Here is a 24073-nt window from a genome sequence, read left to right on the forward strand (position 1 = left end):
GAGGCTGCTGCCTTTATTTGTGTGCTGGGCAGTTTCACCTTTCCACCCCTAACATATATCTCTCACTCCTGGGAATCTCTGGCAGAGCACAGCACGCAGGGGAAGACAGAGGTATCGCTCGTTCATAAAATCTAGCAGACATTTAAAAGGGGCCCTTATAAGTCTGGGAACCTTAGGCCTTGTTAATATGGCAAGAAATTCTAGTGGTACATTAATATTGTTTTGCTTTCAACTGATTAAGAATGGAAGGAAATAACATAGATTTATGTACCACTGGAATTGGCCCTGTTTATAACTTTGGAAAATGCACAGAACTGTTGGCATGTCTGAAGTTGATATGCCTTTTATCAGTTTCATTTAGTAATTTTACTGGCATGTCTGGGGTTAATATGCCCTTTATCAATTTAATGTAGTCATACTGGCACCTTTGAAGTTAATATGTCCTTTATTCTTTTTATTTAGTGATTATACAGGCACATCTGGGGCATGTAAAGTGGGTGTGGCATGTGGGGCGTGGTCACAAAGCAGGCGTGGCCAAAACATTTTTGCCGCATTACCAGCGTCATATATTTTTGTCCCTCTTTCTCTTAATGAAATGTTGGGAGGTATGCAGATTGGGGGCAACAGGATTGGCTGCTGCTGGCACAGGTACAGATTGATTACAACATCTTTATTAAAAAAAAATGGGTTTTTTTTTCGCTGAGGGCAAAAAACAGCGGTGCGTTCTGTGAGAGAAGACAAACAGTGCCTTTGCACCTGCTTCCTAATAAGCCAGTGCTGGGATGAAACCCAGCATTCTAATGGCTGTGCCCCGGAACATCCCACCAGTAATTAAATGGTTCCATAATTCAGGAAACTGAACAGTACAAACACCTGCGCACCTAAAGTTCCGGCCAGTCCCACCCTGTGCCCGGCAGTTTGTGTAGATCATAACCCTGATTTTATGTTTCTGTAAAGCTCTAAAAACCCTAATGTGGTGGTGATCTCCCAGAGCCAATAGGCGGCTTGCCTGCACTTTCCTTCACTCCCATTGGCTGGCCCACTCCGGCTTGTCGCGCTGTATTGACGTGTCACACCGATGCCCAGACACAACAGAGGGATAGGCTGGTTAGTGGCGGTCGCCGGGTGCGACTGAAGCACAATATGGCCGGGATATACGCCCGGAGCTGGCCCTCACTATGCCGGCTGTACTCGCGTTGTGCCGGGGTGAGGTCTAGCGGTGGGCGCTTCTGCCACGGTGAGTAGCCGGGGGCAATAAGGAACTCGCTAATAATAACAACTTGTGACTCTCCCGGTGTTACTGAACTAGAACTTCATGCACCTGTTCTACAGCTGTGTTTGCTCCGGAGCCTTCTCTGAGAGGTGTGACTAGGCCCTGGCTGCTGCCGGAATAATAAATGTCTGCCACTAACCCTCATCTGTTTTCAACTACAACTCCCAGAAACCTCTTCTGGTCCTGAAGGGCAGCATGTTGGGCATCGGTAACACAATAATATCAAACCTGGATAACTTTAAATGTGTTGTAATTTTAACTCCACCGCACTCCCTGGTGGGCTGTATGATAATCAGCACTTTGTAACCTAAACCCAGCCCTGATCATGTATTGTACAGGGAACTTGCACAGTTCTGTTAGGAGCTAAGCCAAAAGTGAGAGAGGCAACTTTACACCCCTGTACTAGGTCTTGATTTGCTATCATCTTTTTCACTATTCCTCCTCATCCCCCACTTTGCTGGATCCATAATAGTGCTTTGTTTATGTAAATGGATTTTTCAATTTGCATCCTAGCCTTTGGTCTCTAAAATGGTATTGGTAAAAATGTAGTACTAGGTGTTCCTTACAGCGATTAATGGTTATGAGTTGTCATTTACATGTAAATGCCCCAGGATGTCTATGTGCAAGGTCATATTGTGTCCAAATGAAATTTTAGCCAGCTGAACAAAACTGTACAGTCATAATCAAATATACAGTGTATTCTATGTGGGGTTTTTTTTTAGTTTTGGCTGACATGATTGTTGAACATACAAAATAAAAAATGTGTTATTTGTACAGTCAGCAACACAGGTTTGGTCCAACCTCCCGGAAATTGGAATGGATTGATCTAAAAATAATCAGATCTGCGCTACTGGATATGAATCAGCCCTTGTAGATATCATTAAGTCCATTGTTTTGCATTCACAGTAATGTGTATTCTGCAGCTTTTAAATGCAAAGTGCCCACATGTGCTCTGTGTTTTTTAACGTTAATAGCACAAGAGGATTTCAGATGGCATTTTTTAGCTGACACAGAATGGACTGTACAGGTATGAGACCCCTGATATCCAGAAAACCAGATTTACAGAGTCCATACACTCCATTTTAACTAAATAATGCTGATTTTTTTTTTCTGTAACAATAAAGCAGTGCCATGTGCTTGATGGTAACTAAAATATGAATTCATTTGATGGCTAAGCATTCCTATTGGGTTTACAGTATTTAAAACTTATTAATTTTTTTTTTGTAGACATGGTGATCAAAATTATGCAAGAATGCCCGTACTAATAGCACAGTCCATTTTGGTTCTTGCCATATAAGTGTTTTGAAATGATATATTTTGTCAACTTCTGAAATTACTGCTGCATCCACATTGGTCTCTTAGATTATGTACCCATTTTGTGTTGTAGTTGGGGTCCAGTATGCTGTAAGCTGGAACTGTTGTGCTAGAAATGTGTATTCTATGCAGTTCCCTATGGATATCCTGGCTAAAATGTAAAGATGTGCTTGAAACTTTATGGTATTTTTGGAAAATTGCTGTTAACACAGTAGTTATGATGTGTCTTTAATAATGTTTTTTAAAACAATACATATTTAAGGGCAGTGGCAGGGAGATTAGTAGCCTGTGGTTAATCTCTGCTACCACAGGGGCTAATCACCCCGAAATGCCTTTCCACTGATAATAAAGTGAATCGCCGGTGGAAAGTCATATGCATTGCTTCATTTTCCAAAGTCATGCGAAGTTGCCTGCAGGATGAAACTTCACGCGGCTTTGGATAAACAAAGCAATGTATATGCTTTCCACCAGTGATTCACTTTGTTGTCAATGGAAAGGCATTTTTGGGGAGGTTAGTCGCCAATGGTAGCAGAGATTAACCGCAGGCGACTAATCTCCCCGTGGGCCATCAGTCTAAGGGCTCTGGCACACGGGGAGATTAGTCGCCCGCGACAAATCTCCCTGGTCACGGGCGACTAATCTCCCCGAGTTGCCATGACCCGCCATCCCACCGGCGAACATGTAAGGCGCAATTTCCCGAAATCGCCGAAAAAGACTCGCGAAGACTCAGAGCCCTAATGAGGATAGTTATCTTAAATAGAGATAAAGTTCTGTATAAACAAACCCCTCCTTTGTCCCAGCCACAGTCTGGCTTATCTGCGGTCCTCCCACAGTTTCTCAGAATAACGTAAATTGGAAAATAATGCTACCTTAAAGGAACAGTAACACCAAAAAATGAAAGTGTATAAAAGTAACTAAAATATAATGTGCTGCTGCCCTGCACTGGTAAAAGTTGTGTGTTTACTTCAGAAAGTCTACTATAATTTATATAAATAAGCTGCTATGTAGCCATGGAGGCAGCCATTCAAAGGAGAAAAGGCACAGGCACATAGCAGATAACAGATAAAACACTATTGTATTCTACAGAACTTATCTGTTATCTGCTATGTAACCTGTGCCTTTTCAGCTTGAATGGCTGCTCCCGTGGCTACACAGCAGCTTATTATATCAATTATAGTAGTGTTACTGTAGCAAACACACCAGTTTTACCAGTGCAGGGCAACAGTGCATTATATTTTTATTACTTTAAATCTTTCATTTTTTGGTGTTACTGTTCCTTTAACGTCTAGTCTTTGTCACGTTTCCTGCAAGAAATAACAAAAAAAAAAAAATATTTGTCAATTAAAGCATTAGACAAAAAGTATAGCCAGCACAGACCCTATTCAGTGAATTGTGTAGTATAACAGAGTATATTGTCCCTTTAATCAAAGATCATTTGTGTAATCTGATAGTATATCAAAAGAGGATTCACAGTGGTGAATCAAACAGGACTCTAGAAACCAGCAGATCTACAATCCATTCAAAGCCCTTAAGTTGGCCATACACGCTAAAATCCACTCGCTTGGCGAGGTCACCAAGTGAGCGGATCTTCTCCCGATATCTCCACCTACGGGTGGGCGATATCGGGCTAATTTGGTCGTTTGGCCCTGGCCCTTGGTTCCGACTAAAAATCAAACCTGCCTGATCGATATCTGGCCGGCTTCAGGGCAGATGTTGGTCAGGCAGACCAGTCGTTAGTGCCCATACACAGGCTAATAAGCTGCTGAATCGGTCTAAGGGAATCGGCCCGTGTATCTTTAGTCCCATTCCATACACTACATACAGTACCATACGAGTCTTTGTTTTAGACTCATACAGTGCATAATGTTTGGCACTACATTCTGTGAATAGTTTCTTAACAGAGTTATCTGAAAGTAATGATTAGTTTTGCTTTCCAAGGAAGAAGTGAAGCTTAGTCGCTCACTATAAATCTCTACCACAGGCGACTAATCTCTTGTAAATTGCCAGTGGGAAATATGTGAATCACTTGCTGACAGTAGTACGTACTGTTGGTCAACAGCTGCATTAGCTATTATGTAGGTCTGTTGTAGAAACCATAGGCTGAATTTCACCTTCAGATGTCTGTAGTGTGCAGGGATATGTTTAAGGGCTTTTCTTATGCTATCAAACTAAAATGTTTTTGGTCCACAATAATATCTATGCTAATATGGTCTTATGGTATATCTTTTTAAACTATAAGGAAAGCTAGGGAGTGTTACCACATTCGGCTAACCTGCCCCATATGATATCAATATCCTGCCTTTGGACTATTTATTCACAACTCACAAAAGAATGGAATAATAGTGAAGTATAGTATATACCAATAAATGTTTAATTTTTGTTTTAGTCGTATAGATGGTTATAATCTTGTTTAGTGACAGGTACATGTCTTCTATTATATTATAAAACTGTCTCAGGATCTTGGAAGTATTTTCCATAGCTCTGCCCAAATTACTGGTGGGTTCTTCCTTTAGTTACTCATTAGAGGTCATACAAGAACCACTTTGTTGGAACAATTGTAGTCATGCTTTTAAGATGCTGTTTCTTAAAGAAATCACATGGACTGCAGCTTGTCACATTATTGGTCGTGCATGACTTCTTCTTTGTTTTTAAGTAGAAATTATTTGTAGCTCAGAACAACCATGAAGTGGACAGTTGACAAAATTTGCTTCTCTAAAAACTGCACAAAATATATGATCAGTTAAAGGGAATCTCTACCCAAAAACTGTTCTTTTTTTGTATAATGAAAGAAAATGTAAAGGTGGCCACACACGTGGTGATCTGACGATGTTTCGGGCGACCATCGGTCGCACGAAACATCGTCAGATCCGCCACACACCGTCAGGGCTGAAACGGCAGATAAGGAGGTAGAAACAATAGGATTTCTACCTCCTTCTGCCGATACAGCCCTAATGGCAGATTCTGGTCAGGCGCCTTCTATGGCGCCCGATCAAAATCTTTTAACCGGTCTGATCGGCGAGTCGACCGATATCAGCAGCCTCCTGCGATATCGGTCGACTCGCCGACATGCCATATACACACCGAATATCGTACGAAACGAGGTTTCGTACCATAGTATCGGTGCGTGTATGGCCAGCTTTAGTCTAAGCAACTTTACAATATAGATTGGTTAAACATGCTCAATGCTCCGAAATTTTATTTGTAGTGTGAGCTGAACTCTGTCTTGTTTGAACAAGCAGTAATACATGTTATGATTTGTGGTATTTTATTCATAATAATTATTGTATCACTTGACTGGTATATCCTAATAAAGCCATTGCTCTGTGCAGTGTGAAACCTGGTAACCTTGCATTTTAAAACACATATTGTTCTTGCTATTTCCTCACGTCGAATGAGTGAAAACTTTGACCCCCACACTAGTCAGGCATTTTGCACTCAATTAAAACATACACAAAATAGGATCTGTTATCCAGGAAGCTCAGAGTCATGTGAAGGCCATATCCCATAGACTCCATTTTAATCAAATAATTAAAACTTTCCAAAATGACTTCCTTTTACTCTGTAATAATAAAACAGTACCTTGTACTTGATCCCAACTAAGATATAATTAATCATTATCGGAGGCAAAACAGTCCTATTGGGTTTATTTAATGTTTCAGTGATTTTTTTAGTAGACTTATAGTATGGAGATCCAAATTACATAAGGACCCCTTATCTGTCAAACACCAGGTCCCACAGATTCTGGAAAACCGGTCCCATACCTGCATGAAGTACCTGCCAGAACTCATATCAATCAATGCTAAGTCTATATGGCTTCACAGCTGAGTATCACAACCAACATCGACACTGCATTTTTGTTGAATGATTGGGGCTATAGATCAGACTTCAGTACACTTGGCTAGGACATCCACCATTTATCTGTTTCAGCCTCACAGTGATCTTTGCAAGTATAGCCCAGTGTGGCCGAGTGTGTGCTGATTTCTTGTTCACTTGAAAGTTTTTTGGGAGTGCTGTGCTGTAGCTTGGTACTGTTGTTGAGAAAATCAACAAAGCATCTCCCATGCTTATCTAGATGCAATTGGACCCTACTTATAAACATTCTTTATCTCCTGTCTAAATGTCTGTACAGTTTAGATGCATGCTCACATTTATGATTTGGGTACAGTGATATGCTAAGGTAGTGCCAGATGAATGTTTGCTAAAGAGTTTATATAGTCGTTATTTTTCTTTCTGCAGGTTGGCAAAATGCTCTGGAGAGCAAAGGACTTCTGTATTTTCTGCCATCAAGCTACCTGCCTATTCAAGCACAAATCCGACTTTATTCTTCCGGTGATCAGAAGGAAGACCATGGACCAAAAGGGCCCAGTGCAGCAAGTTCCCAAGAAAAATCTACAGCAGGTATTAAACTACTGGGAGATGTAGCAGATAAATTACCGACAGAACAGTATGTGCTCTTTGTATAATTGAACATTTTGTTCTGTAAATATGTTGAAGAACTGGTTCCTGTTTTTAGTCGCAATGGCATTCATTATTAAAAGAGATGAGAAGGCTTATTGCCAGGGATAACGGGGATAAACTGTTCCATTCTGAGCAAAGAAGTTACCCAAATGGGTATTACTATCAGGATGGCAACCTAAAGCAAGGTTGATGGCTGAACATAAATTAGAAGGAAGCTACTGAGGCAATTTATTGCTAAAAGATTAGCCACAATAGTGCAAGCTAGAATGTTATGGTTGGACTGGCCCCAACAGGGCACTGGATAAAAACTCAGTGGGCCCTAGTCCCGTTGGACCTGTATTCACAGGGCATGTTGGTGTGGGGGCCGGATTGCTGCTGCCCAGTAATGAGTAGGGGCTAGAGAAGAAGGTATTTAGACCCTTAAATCTTGTTACAGAAGTGGAATTACACAGAAATATAGAAAACATTAGAAAGCCCAGATTGTCCTGAAAAAAATGATGTATAGTTTCCCTGGGCAAACTAAAATTATCCCTCAGGAAATGCCCCCAAAGTGAAATGACAAATTGCATATGAAATACAAAATCCTGTTGGTAAAATTCCTTATTCCAAGGCTCGTGTAGATGTGGGACTGGGTTTGGTGGCACACTGACAGATTTACTAACAGATAAAGGCAAATTCATAAAAAAAAAATGTCTGGAAAATGACAAAATCTGAAAACTGACTGTTTAAAAGACAAATTCACAAAAGTGGAGATAGAGGTTTGTGAATTAGGTGGAAAATTCGAGAAATCTATCTCCACATTTATTTAGTCTCAATATCACCACTTTTGTGAATTCCCCCCATAGTCTAACTAACTTAGCATGTACACTTGGTCTGGGTCTCGGTGCAGGAGTGAGGCATTATGGGAACTTTCTTTACACAGCTCAGCGTTTTTTTTTTCCTGTTTGGCTTCTGATCATCTGAACAGGAGAAATATGGGGAGACTTAAGGGCACTATTGAGAGAACTGAAGGTATGCCTGCAGCTTGAGATTAACTCTTTTTTAGCCTTTCCTTCTCCTTTAAAAGTCATCAAGGAGTTCAATGATAATATACAGGTGTGAGGTCACAGGCAAAGAGCTTTTATACAGTATACAATATAGCCCTCCCCCTGAGTTTCTTGTAAGGCATTGCTATGCAACCTTTTAATGGGCTGATTTTTTCTGCCATGCCTTAAATGAAAGGGCCGGATTTTATTCAAATGTTGTAATTTTTGGAGTTACTGAGCATATTGGGGGGCGGTTGGGGTTAGGCATAAGAAATCATTAAAGGACCAGAGCCCCTCCCCAGTTGGATTACCCTGCCATATGGTATTTGAGGTAAATGCCTAAGCCTGTACAGCTTACAGTGCAAATAATGGTGCCTGTTGCAAACTAACTCTGCTTTGCCCAGTCCCATAGTTTTTCTGCTTGCTCACAAACTAGGGAGGTACAGCTGATCACTCTTACTGCTTTGCTTGTTCAGAAAAGTGTAACAGCACCACTGAGTTTGTGCTTGCAGATATTTCCCTTTCACCTACTTCCAGGTTTAGTAATAACAGAAAACTGGACGAGTCCTGTGAAAACAGGTAGCCACCTTACACATATTGAATGGGATTGATTTGGGAATGTTTGTTCTTTTTTAAGTCCTGTATTTAATTTTTATTACCAGTTGTGTATGCAAGGCACATGACCAGTGCTATGGAAAGCAGAGCAGAGGCAATAACTTCACTAGAACTTTCCTATTGTCTCTGTCCCACTGTCACTTTGTCCCTGGGGATCTCCCCTATTCTTATTTTGTTCCATTTGGCACTCTTTTCCTGTAATTCCCTAGTATATGAGGCCAATAGTGTAGAACAGTGCTGTCCAACTGGCGGCCCGCGACCCCCCTCTGTGTGGCCCCCCACCTGTCTGGCTGCTTTGATGGCTTACTCTTGTGTAAGCTTTAAATGGTATCAGTACTGTGATTAACTGCCCCCCCTGCATGGTATCTAGTAGAATTAAGTCTAAAACAACTGGACTTTTCTGAGTTTTTCTTGAAAACGTTTCACCACTCATCCGAGTGGCTTCTTCAGTTCAAATGACTGGTAGGGAATTCCCCAGTATTTAAACTCTTGATGGTAGTAGAGTCACAGACATCCAATCACAATGGTTCCATTGAACTTGTTCAGTTAGGTGTTAGCTGAAGCTGACAGGTGTAAGAAGGTATGATCCAATCACAATGGTACCAAGATTCTCATTGATGAAGGTGTTAATCCTTCAAAGTACATGACTGGAAGTGTGAACTGTTGTGAAACTGCCGGGGTAAGGATGTCAACGCGCCATTGTGGCCCTGCATGGTTCTCACCTCAGATTCAGGCTGTAATCAGGCTGTATTGTTTAAATATGTAATCCCCTGTGTTGTTCACACCTTTTAATCTCTGCATTGTTCACCCCCTGCAGTGTTCACACCTCAGGCTGTAATCACCCCCATTGTTCCCCTGTTCACACCTCAGGAGCAGTAGAAACCCACAAATAATCCCTGCACACTACAAAAAGAACATATACTAAGGTGGTACTGCAATTAAAAGGTTTTTTAATATATAGTTATTGTGCAGACTGTAGGAGCAGTGCCAGCATTGTGTTACTGTAGGCTGCCTGTGTGTGCCATAGGGCAGGCAGAGTATGGTACACACAGGCAGGGTAGGGCATGCAGAGTATGGTACACACAGGCAGGGTAGGGCAGGCAGAGTAGGGCAGGCAGAGTATGGTACACACAGGCAGGGTAGGGCAGGCAGAGTATGGTACACACAGGCAGGGTATGGCACACACAGGCAGGGTAGGGAAGGCACAGTATGGCACACACAGGCAGGGTAGGGAAGGCAGAGTATGGCACACACAGGCAGGGTAGGGAAGGCAGAGTATGGCACACACAGGCAGGGTAGGGAAGGCAGAGTATGGCACACACAGGCAGGGTAGGGAAGGCAGAGTATGGCACACACAGGCAGGGTAGGGAAGGCAGAGTATGGCACACACAGGCAGGGTAGGGAAGGCAGAGTATGGCACACACAGGCAGGGTAGGGAAGGCAGAGTATGGCAAAAACAGGCAGGGTAGGGAAGGCAGAGTATGGCACACACAGGCAGGGTAAGGAAGGCAGAGTATTGCAGGTTTTTTGCTGTACTACAACCATTAATATGGGTATGGTCATGTGAAAACACGGGTGTGGTTTCAAGTGGGTGCAGTTTCAAAAAGGGGAGTGGTCAAAACTGTCTTCCATTATCGGCCCTCCACCACGTAGGTCGGAAAAATTCCGGCCCTCGGTACCACAGAAGTTGGACAGCACTGGTGTAGAAGACAAGCATTTAAAAAATGGTATGGTACCCAAATGTATGGCTTTTTTCTAAGCAAATTGGAGAGCATTTATATTAACTAACTTTCTCGTAGCCGCATATTTTACAGCTGTTTTGCTAAAGAGAATTTAGAAAATTTCCTTTACTTTTTGTAATTGGGGTAGGCTCAAGCACATATATACCATAAATATACACATTCTGTACCATGTTATGTTGAATTTGTAAGTTGCTTTCTCCTGACTATTTTGCAGGGTTCCACTTCTATACCAGTTGAAAATGATGTACACTGGAACAGCAGGTCAAGTGACAACCTAAGCACGCCCCTTCATCAAGCCATTGAAACACTGCAGTTGCTAGGCCTGTTCGTGTGTTCACTTGCCCTGCTGTGCCAGTATACGCCATAAATATCATATCATAAATATACTAGCAGCTTTGTTAGCCAGCAGACAGAAATTTACTGCATGAAGCATGTCATTAGCACAGTATTATAATGACTTGGTTATGCTAATATGCTGTACAGTAGCAAACCCCATCGCTTTAATACAGTGTCTGTGATTCCCAACAAGAAACTCATATAATGCTATCATGCCTTATACACAGAACCTATATATGAATATAATTTAGGATTTTGAGTTAAAGCATATGTGGAGACTAAAGAAAAATATGTTGGCAGCCAGTGGCTAATTAACCCTATGTATCTAGTGCTGCCATAGCACCTTATCCAGAAGCTGCCCCAGAACTGTCACTTACTCACATGGTTTCTATGCTCCAGCTTGGACTTCGCTGAGACCTTTGAACATCTTTGAACACCAGAAAGGTAAAGGAGGAAAGAGGCTTTCCCTCATAAAGGTCCTTTTAGGGGACTTTTTGTTGGTCTTATTTACAAATAATTTTTATATTCAGCACAGTTTAGATCAGGACCAATCTTTTTTTACCTATAAGCCACTATCAAACGCAAAAGAAAAAATAGGTTATGGCAGTGCACCTGGTTTTTATGCAGCCAAAACTTGCCTCCAAGCTGGAATTCAAAAATTAACCCCTGCGTTAAGGCCCCTGGGAGCAACATCCAAGGGGCCGGTGACATGTTGCTTACAAGCCCCTAGTTGGGGACCACTGATTTAGACCAGTGCAGACAACTGAGAAGGGCCTGAGCATCTTGCACTTCTTTCCATATAATGGTCCAGTGCAGCAGAATATAATGCAAGCAAGCAACAAAATAGTTAAATTTAATTTTTTGCTGCAAAGTAGTTAAAAGAGAAAGTGTTTTTCTCATTACCGAGTGTGGATATCTAAATTGCATAACTTCAAGCTCCATCTCCCAAACATCATATTTATTTTAACCAAAAACATCTGCTTTCATTAGCAACGCACCCTGATGTTTATTTCCAGAAATCCATCACTTTGCTGCGCATCTGGTAAAAAAAATGTATGATTTTAATTTTTTTCCCATTATCTTTATGATTCCAAATGAATGATTCAGCTCTGGGCTTTTCAGACTAAATGGCACATTGTTATACCGGGAAGCCAGGAATTCTGGGTGTTATAAATGAAAATGGAGGTTGGATAAATTCTAGAGAAATTGCAAGCTCGGTTGGTTTTTGGTACCATGTGCTATTCCTAGGGAAAGGGGAAATATTGAATTATAGGTATAATAACATATTGTGTACAACATTCAAGCACAGTCATAATGCAGAAATAATATGTATGGTAAATTGCTTTACAGGACTGGATTCTAGCAAATCTGAACAAAAAAGTACTTTCCCACCGGATCCTATTCAAGTTAAAGGTGAGTAAGAAGCTACTATAGCAGTGATTCTTGACTCTTTCTCTCAGGGGACCCAGATCATGCAAATTACTCAAAAGCTGGTTTCGAACCAGTGAAGCACCCTATTATAATTACTGTTTTTTACAGGAAGACACTATTAAAGGGGGACGTATTGGTTTTCTGTTCTACAGCTTAAACTGTTCTGTTGCTCTTACGTTCATAGTACTGTTTCATGGTTTCATTTTATCTCTTTACTGTCGGCAAAACCTGTGGGGAAGGGGGAAAATGCATGGAGGGTCTTTTTGTTTTCATCTGTGTATCTGTGTTTTATTCTTGTGTACATGTTGGCAAACTACCATACTGCCAGGCTTGCCTTGTCAAGGGAATATATTGGGAATTCAAAGTCATGGAGGTGACCGTTATAGGCTATTATGTGGGAACAGTATAGTCAATAGAATAAGTCAGCAGAATAAGTATATATTCCATCTGTCAATTTTCAGCTCAGTTTTTAAGCTCAGCTTGTGTGATTTAAGCTTTCCTTTTGCTTTTTGTTCCACACCAGTAAAGGCAGTCTTAAAGAAGAGAGAGTATGGGACAAAGTACATGAAGAATAACTTCATCACAGGGGTAAGAGCTCTGAATGAGTTCTGCCTAAAGCCCAGGTAACTATAGTATGCTTTGAAGTTACATATCTTTAAATTGTACTTTTGCTGTGACAACACAAGTACTCGTGACTAGTATAAAGATACAGTTATACCTCATGTAATTCTAAAATCCAAGTTTAAAGGTGACTGAATGTACCTGTATACCACTTTGGTTGCTGCTGTTCAACAGCTTGAAACCACAAGTTGAACATCTCTTATTGTTCGAATAAAAGTAGGAAAACCTTTGATAGTTAGAATAGCTAAAATGAGAACATTTCTAAAATCATATCACTTACATACTGGTAATTGTTTTTATCACTCCAGCTGACACAAAACTACAACTCCCAGCAACCCCCCTTTGACTCATCTAGTGTAGGTTTGGACTGGAGTATGAAAGTGTTGAGAATTGAAAGATTGTGACCATTCTTTATACTGACACACTAAGCAGACCTGTAGTCACCCTTTTTAACTCCAGCCTTTCTCTTTGTGTTAGTGACTTGGAGTCATTACGGAAAATCAGGCGAAGAAGTCCCCATGATGATACTGAAGCATTTACTGTATATCTGAGGTCTGATGTGGAGGCAAAGTAAGTCCGCAAATTACCATTAACCATTTTGAAATAAAAAAAAAATTTGGGAGGCACCCAGCGGCGAGAATCGAACTCTGCACCCGTTGTTGCTGGGTGCGGGAATCGAACTCTTCACCTGATGTTGTTAGGCGGCTGCTCTAACCGTTAGGCTGTCTAACTTCCTCCCACTTATAGGATGTTTTTTATTTGCTACATAGTGGCAGTTGGTGTATCCTAACCGACTGAATGACACATTCAGGGTTAAAGCCTGCTGTTTGCACCAAGACCTATATAACTAGGGGGACTGTTATAAGTAGGGGAATGAATCCTCCATTTATCAACATTCTCTGAGAAAGTTGATTTGCTCTCAGTTTAACGCTACAATGCCCAGGGCTGCCCTGCACTATTAGGAATGAATGGGGATAAATGTATTTAACATTTGCCCAGTTTTATGGTGCGACCCCTGATTGGACAGTGTTTTGGCAAATGGAACCTGACCACTTTATTATTCCTTTTGTATAAAGACGCAAAGGCAATTCGCTGCTCAGAGTTCATTAGTAATCCATTTAGATACATGAGCCGTGGCTGCTTGGGAATCAGTGTAGTCTGCAACATACTCAATACTGGGGCCGTTGTGTAGACAAAACAGCTAAATGGTTAGCGTACTCAATGCTGAACTATATTCTGGCTGAAGAGTTACTGATAATGCATAGAAGTAGGGTGAATCTCCTGTACCATATACCAGCTGGGGATAACAGATAGCGCTCACAGGATATTTCCTGTATTACATACCAGCTGGGCACTATTATACGGCTCAGAGAATATCTCCATTACTCTCCTATCAGTTCCCCAGTGTAGATTATTTCCATATCCTAATCAAATTCCCAAAAATGGGACTGTATTTGATGGCTAAAGGCAAATTCATAAAAAATGTTGGTAAAATGACAGAATCTGTGAAAGACAAATTCACAAAAGTGGAGATTTGTGAATTAGGTGGTAAATCCGACAAATCTATCATAACTGTTTTGAATTCCCCCCAATGTGTTAAATTATTAAGCACTTCTTACTGCCTTTTTATAAATTAAATATAGCCATAGGAACATGGCAGACTGAATGTAACTCTTTCCTGCTTTGCTTGGTAGACTGAAGAAAGCTGCCTGCGAGTGTTAGGTTATAGTAGAATCTAAGGGGCTCTAAATGCAAAAAAATCATAATTTCTCACTTTGTTCTCTACAGTCCCATTTTGCAATATAAACTTATTAAAAATTCTGTACTGCTTCCAGGAACAAAGCACTGAAATTTAGTATATGAAACACTCTGCTCTGTACGCATCCTATCTACTCGTAAAGCAGTAGGCAAGGTATAATGAGTGGGTGGTAGCTAAATGTTAGGCACACCCCCAGTGATTATAAATGCTTGCCTAATATCCTGGCCAGTGCTCCTGTTTACTAAAAACTGCAGCGACCCAGGGCATTTCTGTAGATGCTACTCGCTGCCACCCTCTTCTGCTTCGTCTTATCTTTCTTAAGGTTCTCGGCAGGTGCATTTGCACTAGAGTGAAAGCAGTCAAAAAAAGGGGAACAGGGCATACCAATATAAGAATTGGTAAAGAATTGAGAATTTTTATATTGGAGGGCCCTGTTCCCTTGTTTTTGTTTATTATGAATTTGGAACTTTCAGAAAAACTGAAAACCATCTTTTGAAAAACCTGTTTTTTTCACTATACTGCATATGCTCCTGCCTGGGGTGGAGAAAATAAGACAGAAGAGGAAGAAGATTGATCCATATGAGCTACAAAAATACCCTGGGCCTGTGCAGTTTTCTGCTAACAGGGGAATTGTTCCTGGGTATCGGGTAAGCAATTATAGAGCTTAACATTTGCCCCCCCACCCCCCAGTGATTATTACTTTAGTTTTCCTTTCAACATTGGTGGTCTCTGTCTGTCGCTGTCTCTGTACACCAATAAAAATAACAGACGTGTATTTTACTAAGCCCCACAGACACTCAACAGAACTGAAGCAGACAGTGATGCTATCGGGTAGTAGGGATGCTATCAGCGTGAAAGCCAGGGGATTTGCCTGATAAACAAAGTGTCAGCACGTTGTTTTATAAATGGTACACCATTTTTAATAAGTTCATATTGCAAAATGCTTCCATATGATGTAGAGAACACACTGATGGGTTTTTGCCTTTAGATCCTCTTTAATGGGACAATTTCAAAAGTTTTCTTATATCTTTGTGCACCAGAGGGCAGCCTTGTTCTGATTATTTGTAAGAGTCCCTTCATTGATTTACAAGGATTAGTAAAATCTCTTGTGGGAATACTGATTAATATGTATATGTGTATGCTACAGTTTGTTGGGTATTTTGGCATTATATTATCTCCTAAAAATGTACTGTGTTCTGATTTCCCAGGAATCAATTATAACGGATTGCCTGGTGGGCACACTGTAACAGAATACACAGGTTATTACCCACTACTTTGTACTCACTCAGTTGATAGAGAGCAGAAAAAGACAGTTGCCAACGCGATATCCAGAGAAATTTGCCAGTTTTACAGTACAGACGTGCATTTAGGATCTGTGGTATACATGTAAATGCGTATAGGCGTTTCAGTACGAGCCTGCCCTATTAAGACTGACTTATAAGTCAAATCTATGCTGATATATAATAAATCTGTCTTTATACAGAGCCTACGAGGTATGGGGAAGTCCAGAAGCCATTTTCAGGGAACGGAAAATGAGAAAAGAGGAAGAGATTGCATATAGAGAAAGTGAGTCCATATTAGATTTGTAGGAAGGCTTTAAGTGATGGTAATAATTATACACCAGGTAATGACCCATGGAGAATTCACAGCAAGTAGGAATGCTCTCATTGCAGTGCCCAAGCTGTTGGGTTGGTGCCAGCTTTTACAATGCCCTTTCAGCTTGGGTGAGAGAAATGTAGCAGGTATTAATATTTCACAATACAGGTATGGATTCCTTTATTTGGAAACCTATTATTAAGAAAGCTCCATATTATAGAAATGTCATCTCCCAGACAGTCCAATTTAAGCAAATATAATATAATAATAATAATATAATTATTAATTAATTATTTTTATACATTTTTTAAACTGATTTCCAGTAATACTGCGTACTTGATGGTGACTAAGCTGCTCGGGACCTGGGGTTTTCCATAATTTGGATCTCCATACAATGTCTACTAAAAAATCATTAACTAAACCCAACAGGATTAATTATATCTTAGTTGGGATCAAGTACAAGGTACTGTTTTATTATTACAGAGAAAAAGTTAATCATTTGTGAATATATGAATTATTTGATTAAAATAAAGATGGCCACCTTGCGGTTTTGAGCTTTCTGAGTAACGGGTTTCCCAGATAGCAGATTCCATACCGGTATTTGCCTTCTACCTCTTTCTAGCTTTCATTTGGGGTCCTTTCCTATTCATTTTTCAGTCTTTAATTCAATCAGATAGCTGCTAAAATTCCCAACTGTAGAACTTCTAAAAAAAACAAATGGATACATAAGCAAAAAAGATGGCAGAATGTCTTAGAATATTCTTTTATAATCATACTAAAAGTTTAAGGAAAACTACTCTTTAATCTGCTATATAAAATGATCAAATATACAGCTGTAGTGCTAAATTTTATTTCCTCTGTAATGTTTTTAACTCTGCCTCCCCCATTGCCTATAGATTAAATTGCTGATCCTTTACACCCATTACTACTCGGAGAATGCGCCTATAATATGCATGGTGCATGTATAACTAGAACATAGATTGATGGGAGATAGGAGGTTCTTCCTAAAGAGCATCCCCTATAAACTGCTACTTTTACTTACCATAATTGCCTTCTTGCATAGGTTCTCCATATTGTAAGTCCTCATAGTATTGTATGGCAGCCATTATGCAAAAATAAACTGTTCTTCTGCGCTATTTGTTTACATTACTGACTTCACTTTAAATAATTAAACGGGTGGTTCACCTTCAGGTTAACTTTGAATATGCTATAGAATGGCCTATTCTTGGTCTTTGTTTTTTATTTATTCACTTATTTTTAATAGTTTTTGAATTATTTGTCTTGCTCTTCTGCCTCTTTTTATTGACCCCTGCAGCCAAAAACTGTTGCTGTGTGAGGGCTACAGTGTTGTGTTATTGTTACTTTGTATCACTCTTCATTCTTTTTAGACTCACCTCTATTAATATACTTGTCTTTCTTTCAAACCTTTGCCTGGTTGCTAGGTTAAATTGGACCCTAGCAACCAGTTAGCTGTTGAAATTTTAAACTGGAGAGCTGCTCCACAAAAAGCTAAATAATCGAAAACTACAAATAATTAAAAATAAAGACTAATTGCAATTTTTGTCAGAATAACACTCTCTACATCATACAAAAACTTTATTCAAAGATAAACAACCAGTTGAAGGCATTTGAAAGGTGTGACCTGTGCTCTACTCTATGACAAAGAGAGACCTAGAATTAATTGCCAGTTTTCCTTGGGCACAGACTACAGCTCTGAATAATGCCGCACTTTACAAAGGCTGTTTGCTGAAGTATTATACATGAACATTTATACTTTGGCGGGTTACAGATGTTTGCATTCTGCTGAGATGTATTTACTCTGCTGTCTTGTTTCAGATTTATTTAAGAACCAGAAACTGTTAAAGGAGTACAAAGACTTTCTAGGGAACACCAAGGTGTGTAAGCTAATAATATACTTAAAAGTATTTGCAGCACTATATAAAGTATTATATTTAGGAGTACTAACTATTTATGCATTGTTCTATTTAATGCTTTGGCACTGCAATATATACGTATACATGTACTCTCTTGGTTACACTTTAGGCAAAGGCCCAGCCAAATGGGTTTCACCCAGTCTGGCCATCCCTCAACAAGTGGTGTTGGGAAACTGATTGTGCCGCTTGCAACCCTCCACAATTGATTGAGCTAGTGTGGCAAGATTTAGGTGGTTCCAACACAGTATTTTTATTTTTTCAACAGAGCCATAAGTCATCAATTTGGCCTCTGCTCTGTCTAGTTTGCAGTTAGGAGTATAAATAGTAGCAGCCATGTTTCTTTCCATGTCTATCTAAACTGATCAGCACCTTCACTTCTGTTGATCGAAGAGCTGTTCTACTGAAGTAAGTGGAGACAGTTCTGTGGGTAATAATATAAACCATGTTATGAATTGGTAAATGATTAGAAATACAGGCAGTACTATCACACCATTAAGGTTGCGCCAGATGGGCCGTACCCCAACAGATAAGTGCCCAAGATGTGCAACAAGCCCTGCTAACTTCTTTCATATGATCTGGTCATGTCCCCACATTGCTAAGTTCTGGTCAGAAGTCATTAAATATTTATCAAATAACCTAGCCTTCCCCACTGTGACTGCACCTGAAACCTGCTTGCTAGGAGTCCTAGACAGTATAATTGCCCAAAATAGCTCCCGGATACGATACAGAATACTGTTGTTCTATGCAAAAAAAACAGTCGCTATGCACTGGATGGGCCCTACCCTGCCCACCATTACAGCCTGGAAGAACCTAGTGAACGCGGTTGCCCCTCTGTATAAACTTACATATGAAATTAGGGGCGCACCTGACAAATTTAACAAAGTCTGGGGCCCTTGGTGTGATCTAGAGGGTAATTGAGTGATCCTGCTCCCAGTCACAAAGTAAGCACCCCAATGTCTTCCCACCTTGTTCTGCCACACCCTGAACATGTAGTTTAGTAGGGTGATGGACCCAAGATCCTGTAACTACTTCCAGATATACACACACACTCTGTAATGTCATACCTATCCATTCAATGCTAGTAATAATGTTAAAGGTAGACCTGGAAAAGAAAGACTAACGTGTCTCCTATATTGCATTGTTAAATGTGTTATTTTGTGTTTTGTTTGTATGAAAAGTTAATAAAATACACCTTTCAAAAAAGAAATACAGGCAGTACACTGATTTACCGTACTTTCAAATGTTCCATTGTCCAACCCCACTGTTATCTGCTGTTTATTCTGTTGCACACATTGTATATTTGCTATCCCGCAGAAAGGATATTTTCTTTACTATGTCACTTCTGAGTAAACTGCATAATAGTTGGTCTATACAAGGGGGGGGGGTGCTTATTATACTCAGTGGTCTTAATTATACAATCAGACCGATATCCCAAAAGTCAATCTACGTTTGCCCACCAAAGGCTTGTTCCAGTCTCACTGTACTTATTTTCAGGGGTTTAAGACAAGAGATTTCTCTGTGTTCCATTTCCCAAGAAGAAAGGCATTGCAAAGAGCCTGCATTAAAGGAATAGTTAAAGTAAAATCTGTGCATAATGCCTTTCCTTTTTCTGTATTAAGTTAAGAAAGCCCTGAATAATCTTCACAGGAAAGATGAAGATAAGACGTTTTTTGATGAGTAACTTTGATGTTTGCACAGAAACAAGGTCTGTACTTCCGTATGCAGCGGTGATGGTCTGATCAAATAGCAGCTCAGACTGAGAAACAATAGCAGACCCTTTTTATAATATACCGTACCCAAGAATAAACAAACTAAGTGATACTATAAGTTTCACTAATATCACACAAAGTTTCCTCCTGCAGGCATCTTCACGTGACTTCAGAAAACAAATTGTTATGAAGGGCTTTCCACCTGAGACTCCTATTGTTGCCTATGGAAAGCCATTTCAGAGCGTTTGGTCACCTGCAGAGATCTATTGCGGGTGCCTGAACTTCTCTGTTGTTTCTTACCCTAAGCCCTATGGCACGAGTGCTATTTGGCCACTGCCACATAAGCTTGTAATGTCAGGCCCAGCCATAACCTGTCAGTATTTTATTTGTATTCTCCTTTATTTATATCGCTCCAACATATTCAGCATATAGAAATTCTATATGACTTGCACCAATCCCTGCACTATTGGACCTTACAGTCTCAGGTACCTATTACAACTGCAAACATTGTGGCAATGGTAAAATAAAAGAGAGAAGGAAGATAAAAGGATGGAGAAAACATAATGGATAAAGAAAAAGGGGCACGGGATAAGTCAAAACTGGAATACAAAGTGCAAGGTGATTGCAAAAGGGAATAGGCCAAAACAGGGAATTAAGGAGAAAATAAGTTTAAAAAACTCAGATTAATGTTTTATAAACATAATTATTGTTAGTTGGATTTTCTAGAAAATAATTTTGACAACTATAAAAAATATATATATTTTTTTTTTTTATAATTTCAGCCTCGGTTAAGTACATCCAACATGTTCATGAAAGGACCTGGAAAGGTTGTGATGGTTGCAATTTGTATGTAAGTTTCTTATGAAATTGGAACAGTTACATGTTCAAGTATTCATGCAGATTACATTTGTTAAAAAAAAGGGAGGTGTTGCATTATACTGTGAGCCTATGGGGATTTGGGAAATGGTTTTTGTAAGTAACATCACTTCCTTTCTACCTGTGGAATCAGCTAGGGCTTTGTTAAGAAATATACATTGATACGTATTTCTAAAGGTTCAGATAGTGTTTATGCACCTTTTATGCATAATCCCAACTGAATTTGCTAATGCCAAAGGGAAGGGGCATGTTTTCCCTTTAAGGTAAAATTTTGTTTTAAAACTCATGTATTAAAGAATAGCTGGTAGCACTTGAATCTATTATGCCAGAGCCATGAATGTCTTCTAAATGATATCCTTATAAATGATGCTTAGTTTTGTAATCAGTTATAATTTGTGGTTAGTGATGTAATTTGTCACTTGACTCACTGAGGCCTTCAGCCTCATTATATGTCCATAGAACTCCATGGTGACCTATAACATTCTATATTTTACAACAGTGGGTACATTATTCACTATATATTTACAAGCTTCTACTTCTTTTTGAAACATGCTTTCTTAAAATGTCAAACAATAACATTCACAAATATTAATGTTTTTTTCATTTCTTTTCTCTTCAAAACTAGAAATGGGTTAAACTTCTTTTTTAAGCTGCTAGCATGGGTGTACACGGGTTCGGCAAGCATGTTTTCAGAAGCCCTCCATTCCCTAGCTGACACATTGAATCAGGTAAGCAGATCCATGTTACTTTTTTAGCAAAGATATAAAAAATATATTGTTTTTAAAAAAATAAAGCTGCAAATTGAGATGAAAAAGATATAATGAATTGACTTTGGGTGTTCACCCTTTTTGTTAACAAAAGGAATTCTGGGAATGAATTCAAAACTCTTAAAAAAAATCTTATTTACATGGGTTTATCCTATAGGCTACAGCTCACCCACTGGGTTTAAAGCAGAAGCCAGGATAATAGCTGATCAGATTCCCCTGCACTACACTGATGAGCTTCAAGAAAGGCAAAACTGGTCTGTAGTTGGGAATCTGATCAGCTATTATCCTGGCTTCTGCTTTAAACCCAGTGCGTGAGCTGTAGCCTATAGGATAAACCCATGTAAATAGGATTTTTTTCAAGAGTTTGGAATTCATTCCCAGAATTCCTTTTGTTTGCTTTTATCTGTATGAGGCAGTCTCCTCAACCTTATTTATAGTGGTTGTTTCTCCTACGATACCAGTATCCACTTCATTTCTACTTTTCACTGTAAGTGTAATAAAATATGTTTTCTCCTAAAATACAGGCATTGCTGGCGTTGGGTATCTCTCAGTCTGTAAGGACACCTGACCCTGGACACCCGTAAGTCAATTTACCTTGTCTGATGTGAATGCTTTATTGGGCAGAGGTTAGCTATGGCTCTTTCAATTAACATAACATGCAGTGCTTTGCCAAGACACACCCCTGCCAGCGTTGGAATTGGCCACAAATATATTTAGGCTGGGCATTTTCAAGTCCCTATTTTCCGATATCTTTGTCTACCTTTAATTACCTTAGTTGTTACTGCTTTGTGGCACAGATAATGGCTGTGCAATAATGAATGGTCAAATGTCTGCTTTTTAGCCTTATTAGCCTTAATTCACCTAATGTGGAACAGATCTTTGGCTTAGCTAATGAGAGGCCTCTTGAGGTAAATAACTTTTAAAGCCCTTACAAGGAATACAATTACAATACATGGTTTTGTAAGATTTTCAGTAGGTGTATGGTGGTTTGACATTCCCAACCAATATCTACGTACTAGGGTTGGTTTGGGCAGGGGTCTCCCAACTTGCAGGGCACGTCTTCATTTTTTTTTCTTGGCAGTCCGACATCACTACTGCCCCTACCACATGCCAGTATGACTGTGCCCTGTATTGAAAGAGTGGGCATTTCTGTGAGGAAAGTAGTTTTTTGTTTATTTTTCCCAACTGCTCCTTTTCCCTGCTCAGCAGTTTGTTTTTTCCATGGAGGACACTGGGTTGAACAATTGGGCATGTTTGAAAACATTACCATATATTGTCCAATGTGGTGCTTTGGCAGATGAGGAAGTAAAGAGGAGCCAGTTCTGTACTGATCCTTATGGCTGTTGGCTTAAATGAGCAAAGAGATGGCCTAATTGTGTATGGCCCCTTGTACAGTGTTTATCCATTCACCATTTGGTTGACTAACATGTAATTAGACTGTGTATGACTGCTTTTAGTACTGTACATTATGCATAGGGCTGTTGAACAGGCTTGAATGCAAAGGACCTCTCTAATAGTGAATGAAGACCCCTGCTTCTAAAGTCATCCCTGGCAGCTTGTGTCCTCATGAACTTTTTTGTCCCACATCAGTAGCAACATTAGGCATGTGCAGATTGCCCTCATCAGCCTTAAAGGAATAGGCAAGGCATTTTGGCATTTCACTAATAGATTAGCCACATTAGTGCCACCTAGAACACTATATGTATTCTGCAGAAAGCATTACCATACCTGAGTAAACAGTCCCAGAAACTCTGTCTGTTTGGTTAAGATAGCAGCTACCATTTTAGCTCGGTCTCAGTAGTTTCCTGCTGCAGCTCTGGCTGCTGGTAGTTCAGATTACACATTCTGATGGGAGGGGGAGTAAATTCTTATGGAAGGGGGAGCAAAAAAAGGAAGAGGAGAGAACTGCACAGACGTCTGTCCCAAACCTGAAGTAGAGGAAGTCTGATAACCAAGAACATGCTTACACAAAAGAAGACAAGAAATCCTGTATTTCTTTTAATAGAGAACTTCTGTGAGTGCTTATGACTGTATTTTCATAGACCTTTCTGATAAAGCTTACTTAGTTTTTACCTTTTACTTGTCCTTTAATTATTGCCAGTTAATACGTACAGCAGCCCTCCAAGAAAATCACTGAAAGCAATGTGACTTTCAGTCCGCATCGGAGAACAGCAACAAAGTTTGTCACTCTATCATGCTACAAAAGACTGCTCAGACCGGTTTTGTTATGCATACAGTTATTACTAGGCACCTAACATGGGTGCAGTTATGAAATAATTATGTGCTTCCCTTTATTGAGCTCTGGATTTAATTCTGGGGAGCAGATTTCTCTAGCTTTTGTGACTGACAAGTAAAGAAAAAAAAAACATTTGCACACAAGTAATCATTTTCAGCAGAATAATTACTGACAATTGAACTTCTGAATGCTAAAAATAATAAATATAGAAATGTATTTCCGGTATCAAAATGTATCTGAAATTGCACATAAAGGCTCCGGGAATTAAATTCAGAATGGCTTTCAGAGGATATTTAAATACTAGCATGTTCATTAAACTTCTGAATGCATTAAAAACAGGGATTAAATCAATTTCATCAGCAGCTGTGGTGCATAACATTA

The 24073-nt window shown here is 39.7% G+C and overlaps 1 protein-coding gene across 1 annotated transcript in view; it reads left to right on the top strand.

The window, feature by feature from the left end:
* The first annotated feature begins 1127 nt into the window (after positions 1-1127).
* Positions 1128-24073, top strand: part of slc30a9 (solute carrier family 30 (zinc transporter), member 9) — a 40725-nt gene continuing 17779 nt past the window's right edge. Inside the window, 10 exon segments of the mRNA NM_001367999.1 lie at positions 1128-1237; positions 6824-6985; positions 12114-12176; positions 12718-12817; positions 13293-13385; positions 16058-16140; positions 18007-18065; positions 20596-20663; positions 21315-21417; positions 21981-22036. Coding sequence (NP_001354928.1) covers positions 1144-1237; positions 6824-6985; positions 12114-12176; positions 12718-12817; positions 13293-13385; positions 16058-16140; positions 18007-18065; positions 20596-20663; positions 21315-21417; positions 21981-22036 — 881 coding nt within the window. The 5' untranslated portion in view covers positions 1128-1143.

This window comes from Xenopus tropicalis, chromosome 1 (genome assembly GCF_000004195.4).
Source record: "Xenopus tropicalis strain Nigerian chromosome 1, UCB_Xtro_10.0, whole genome shotgun sequence".
In the NCBI taxonomy this organism is placed as follows: Eukaryota; Metazoa; Chordata; class Amphibia; order Anura; family Pipidae; genus Xenopus; species Xenopus tropicalis.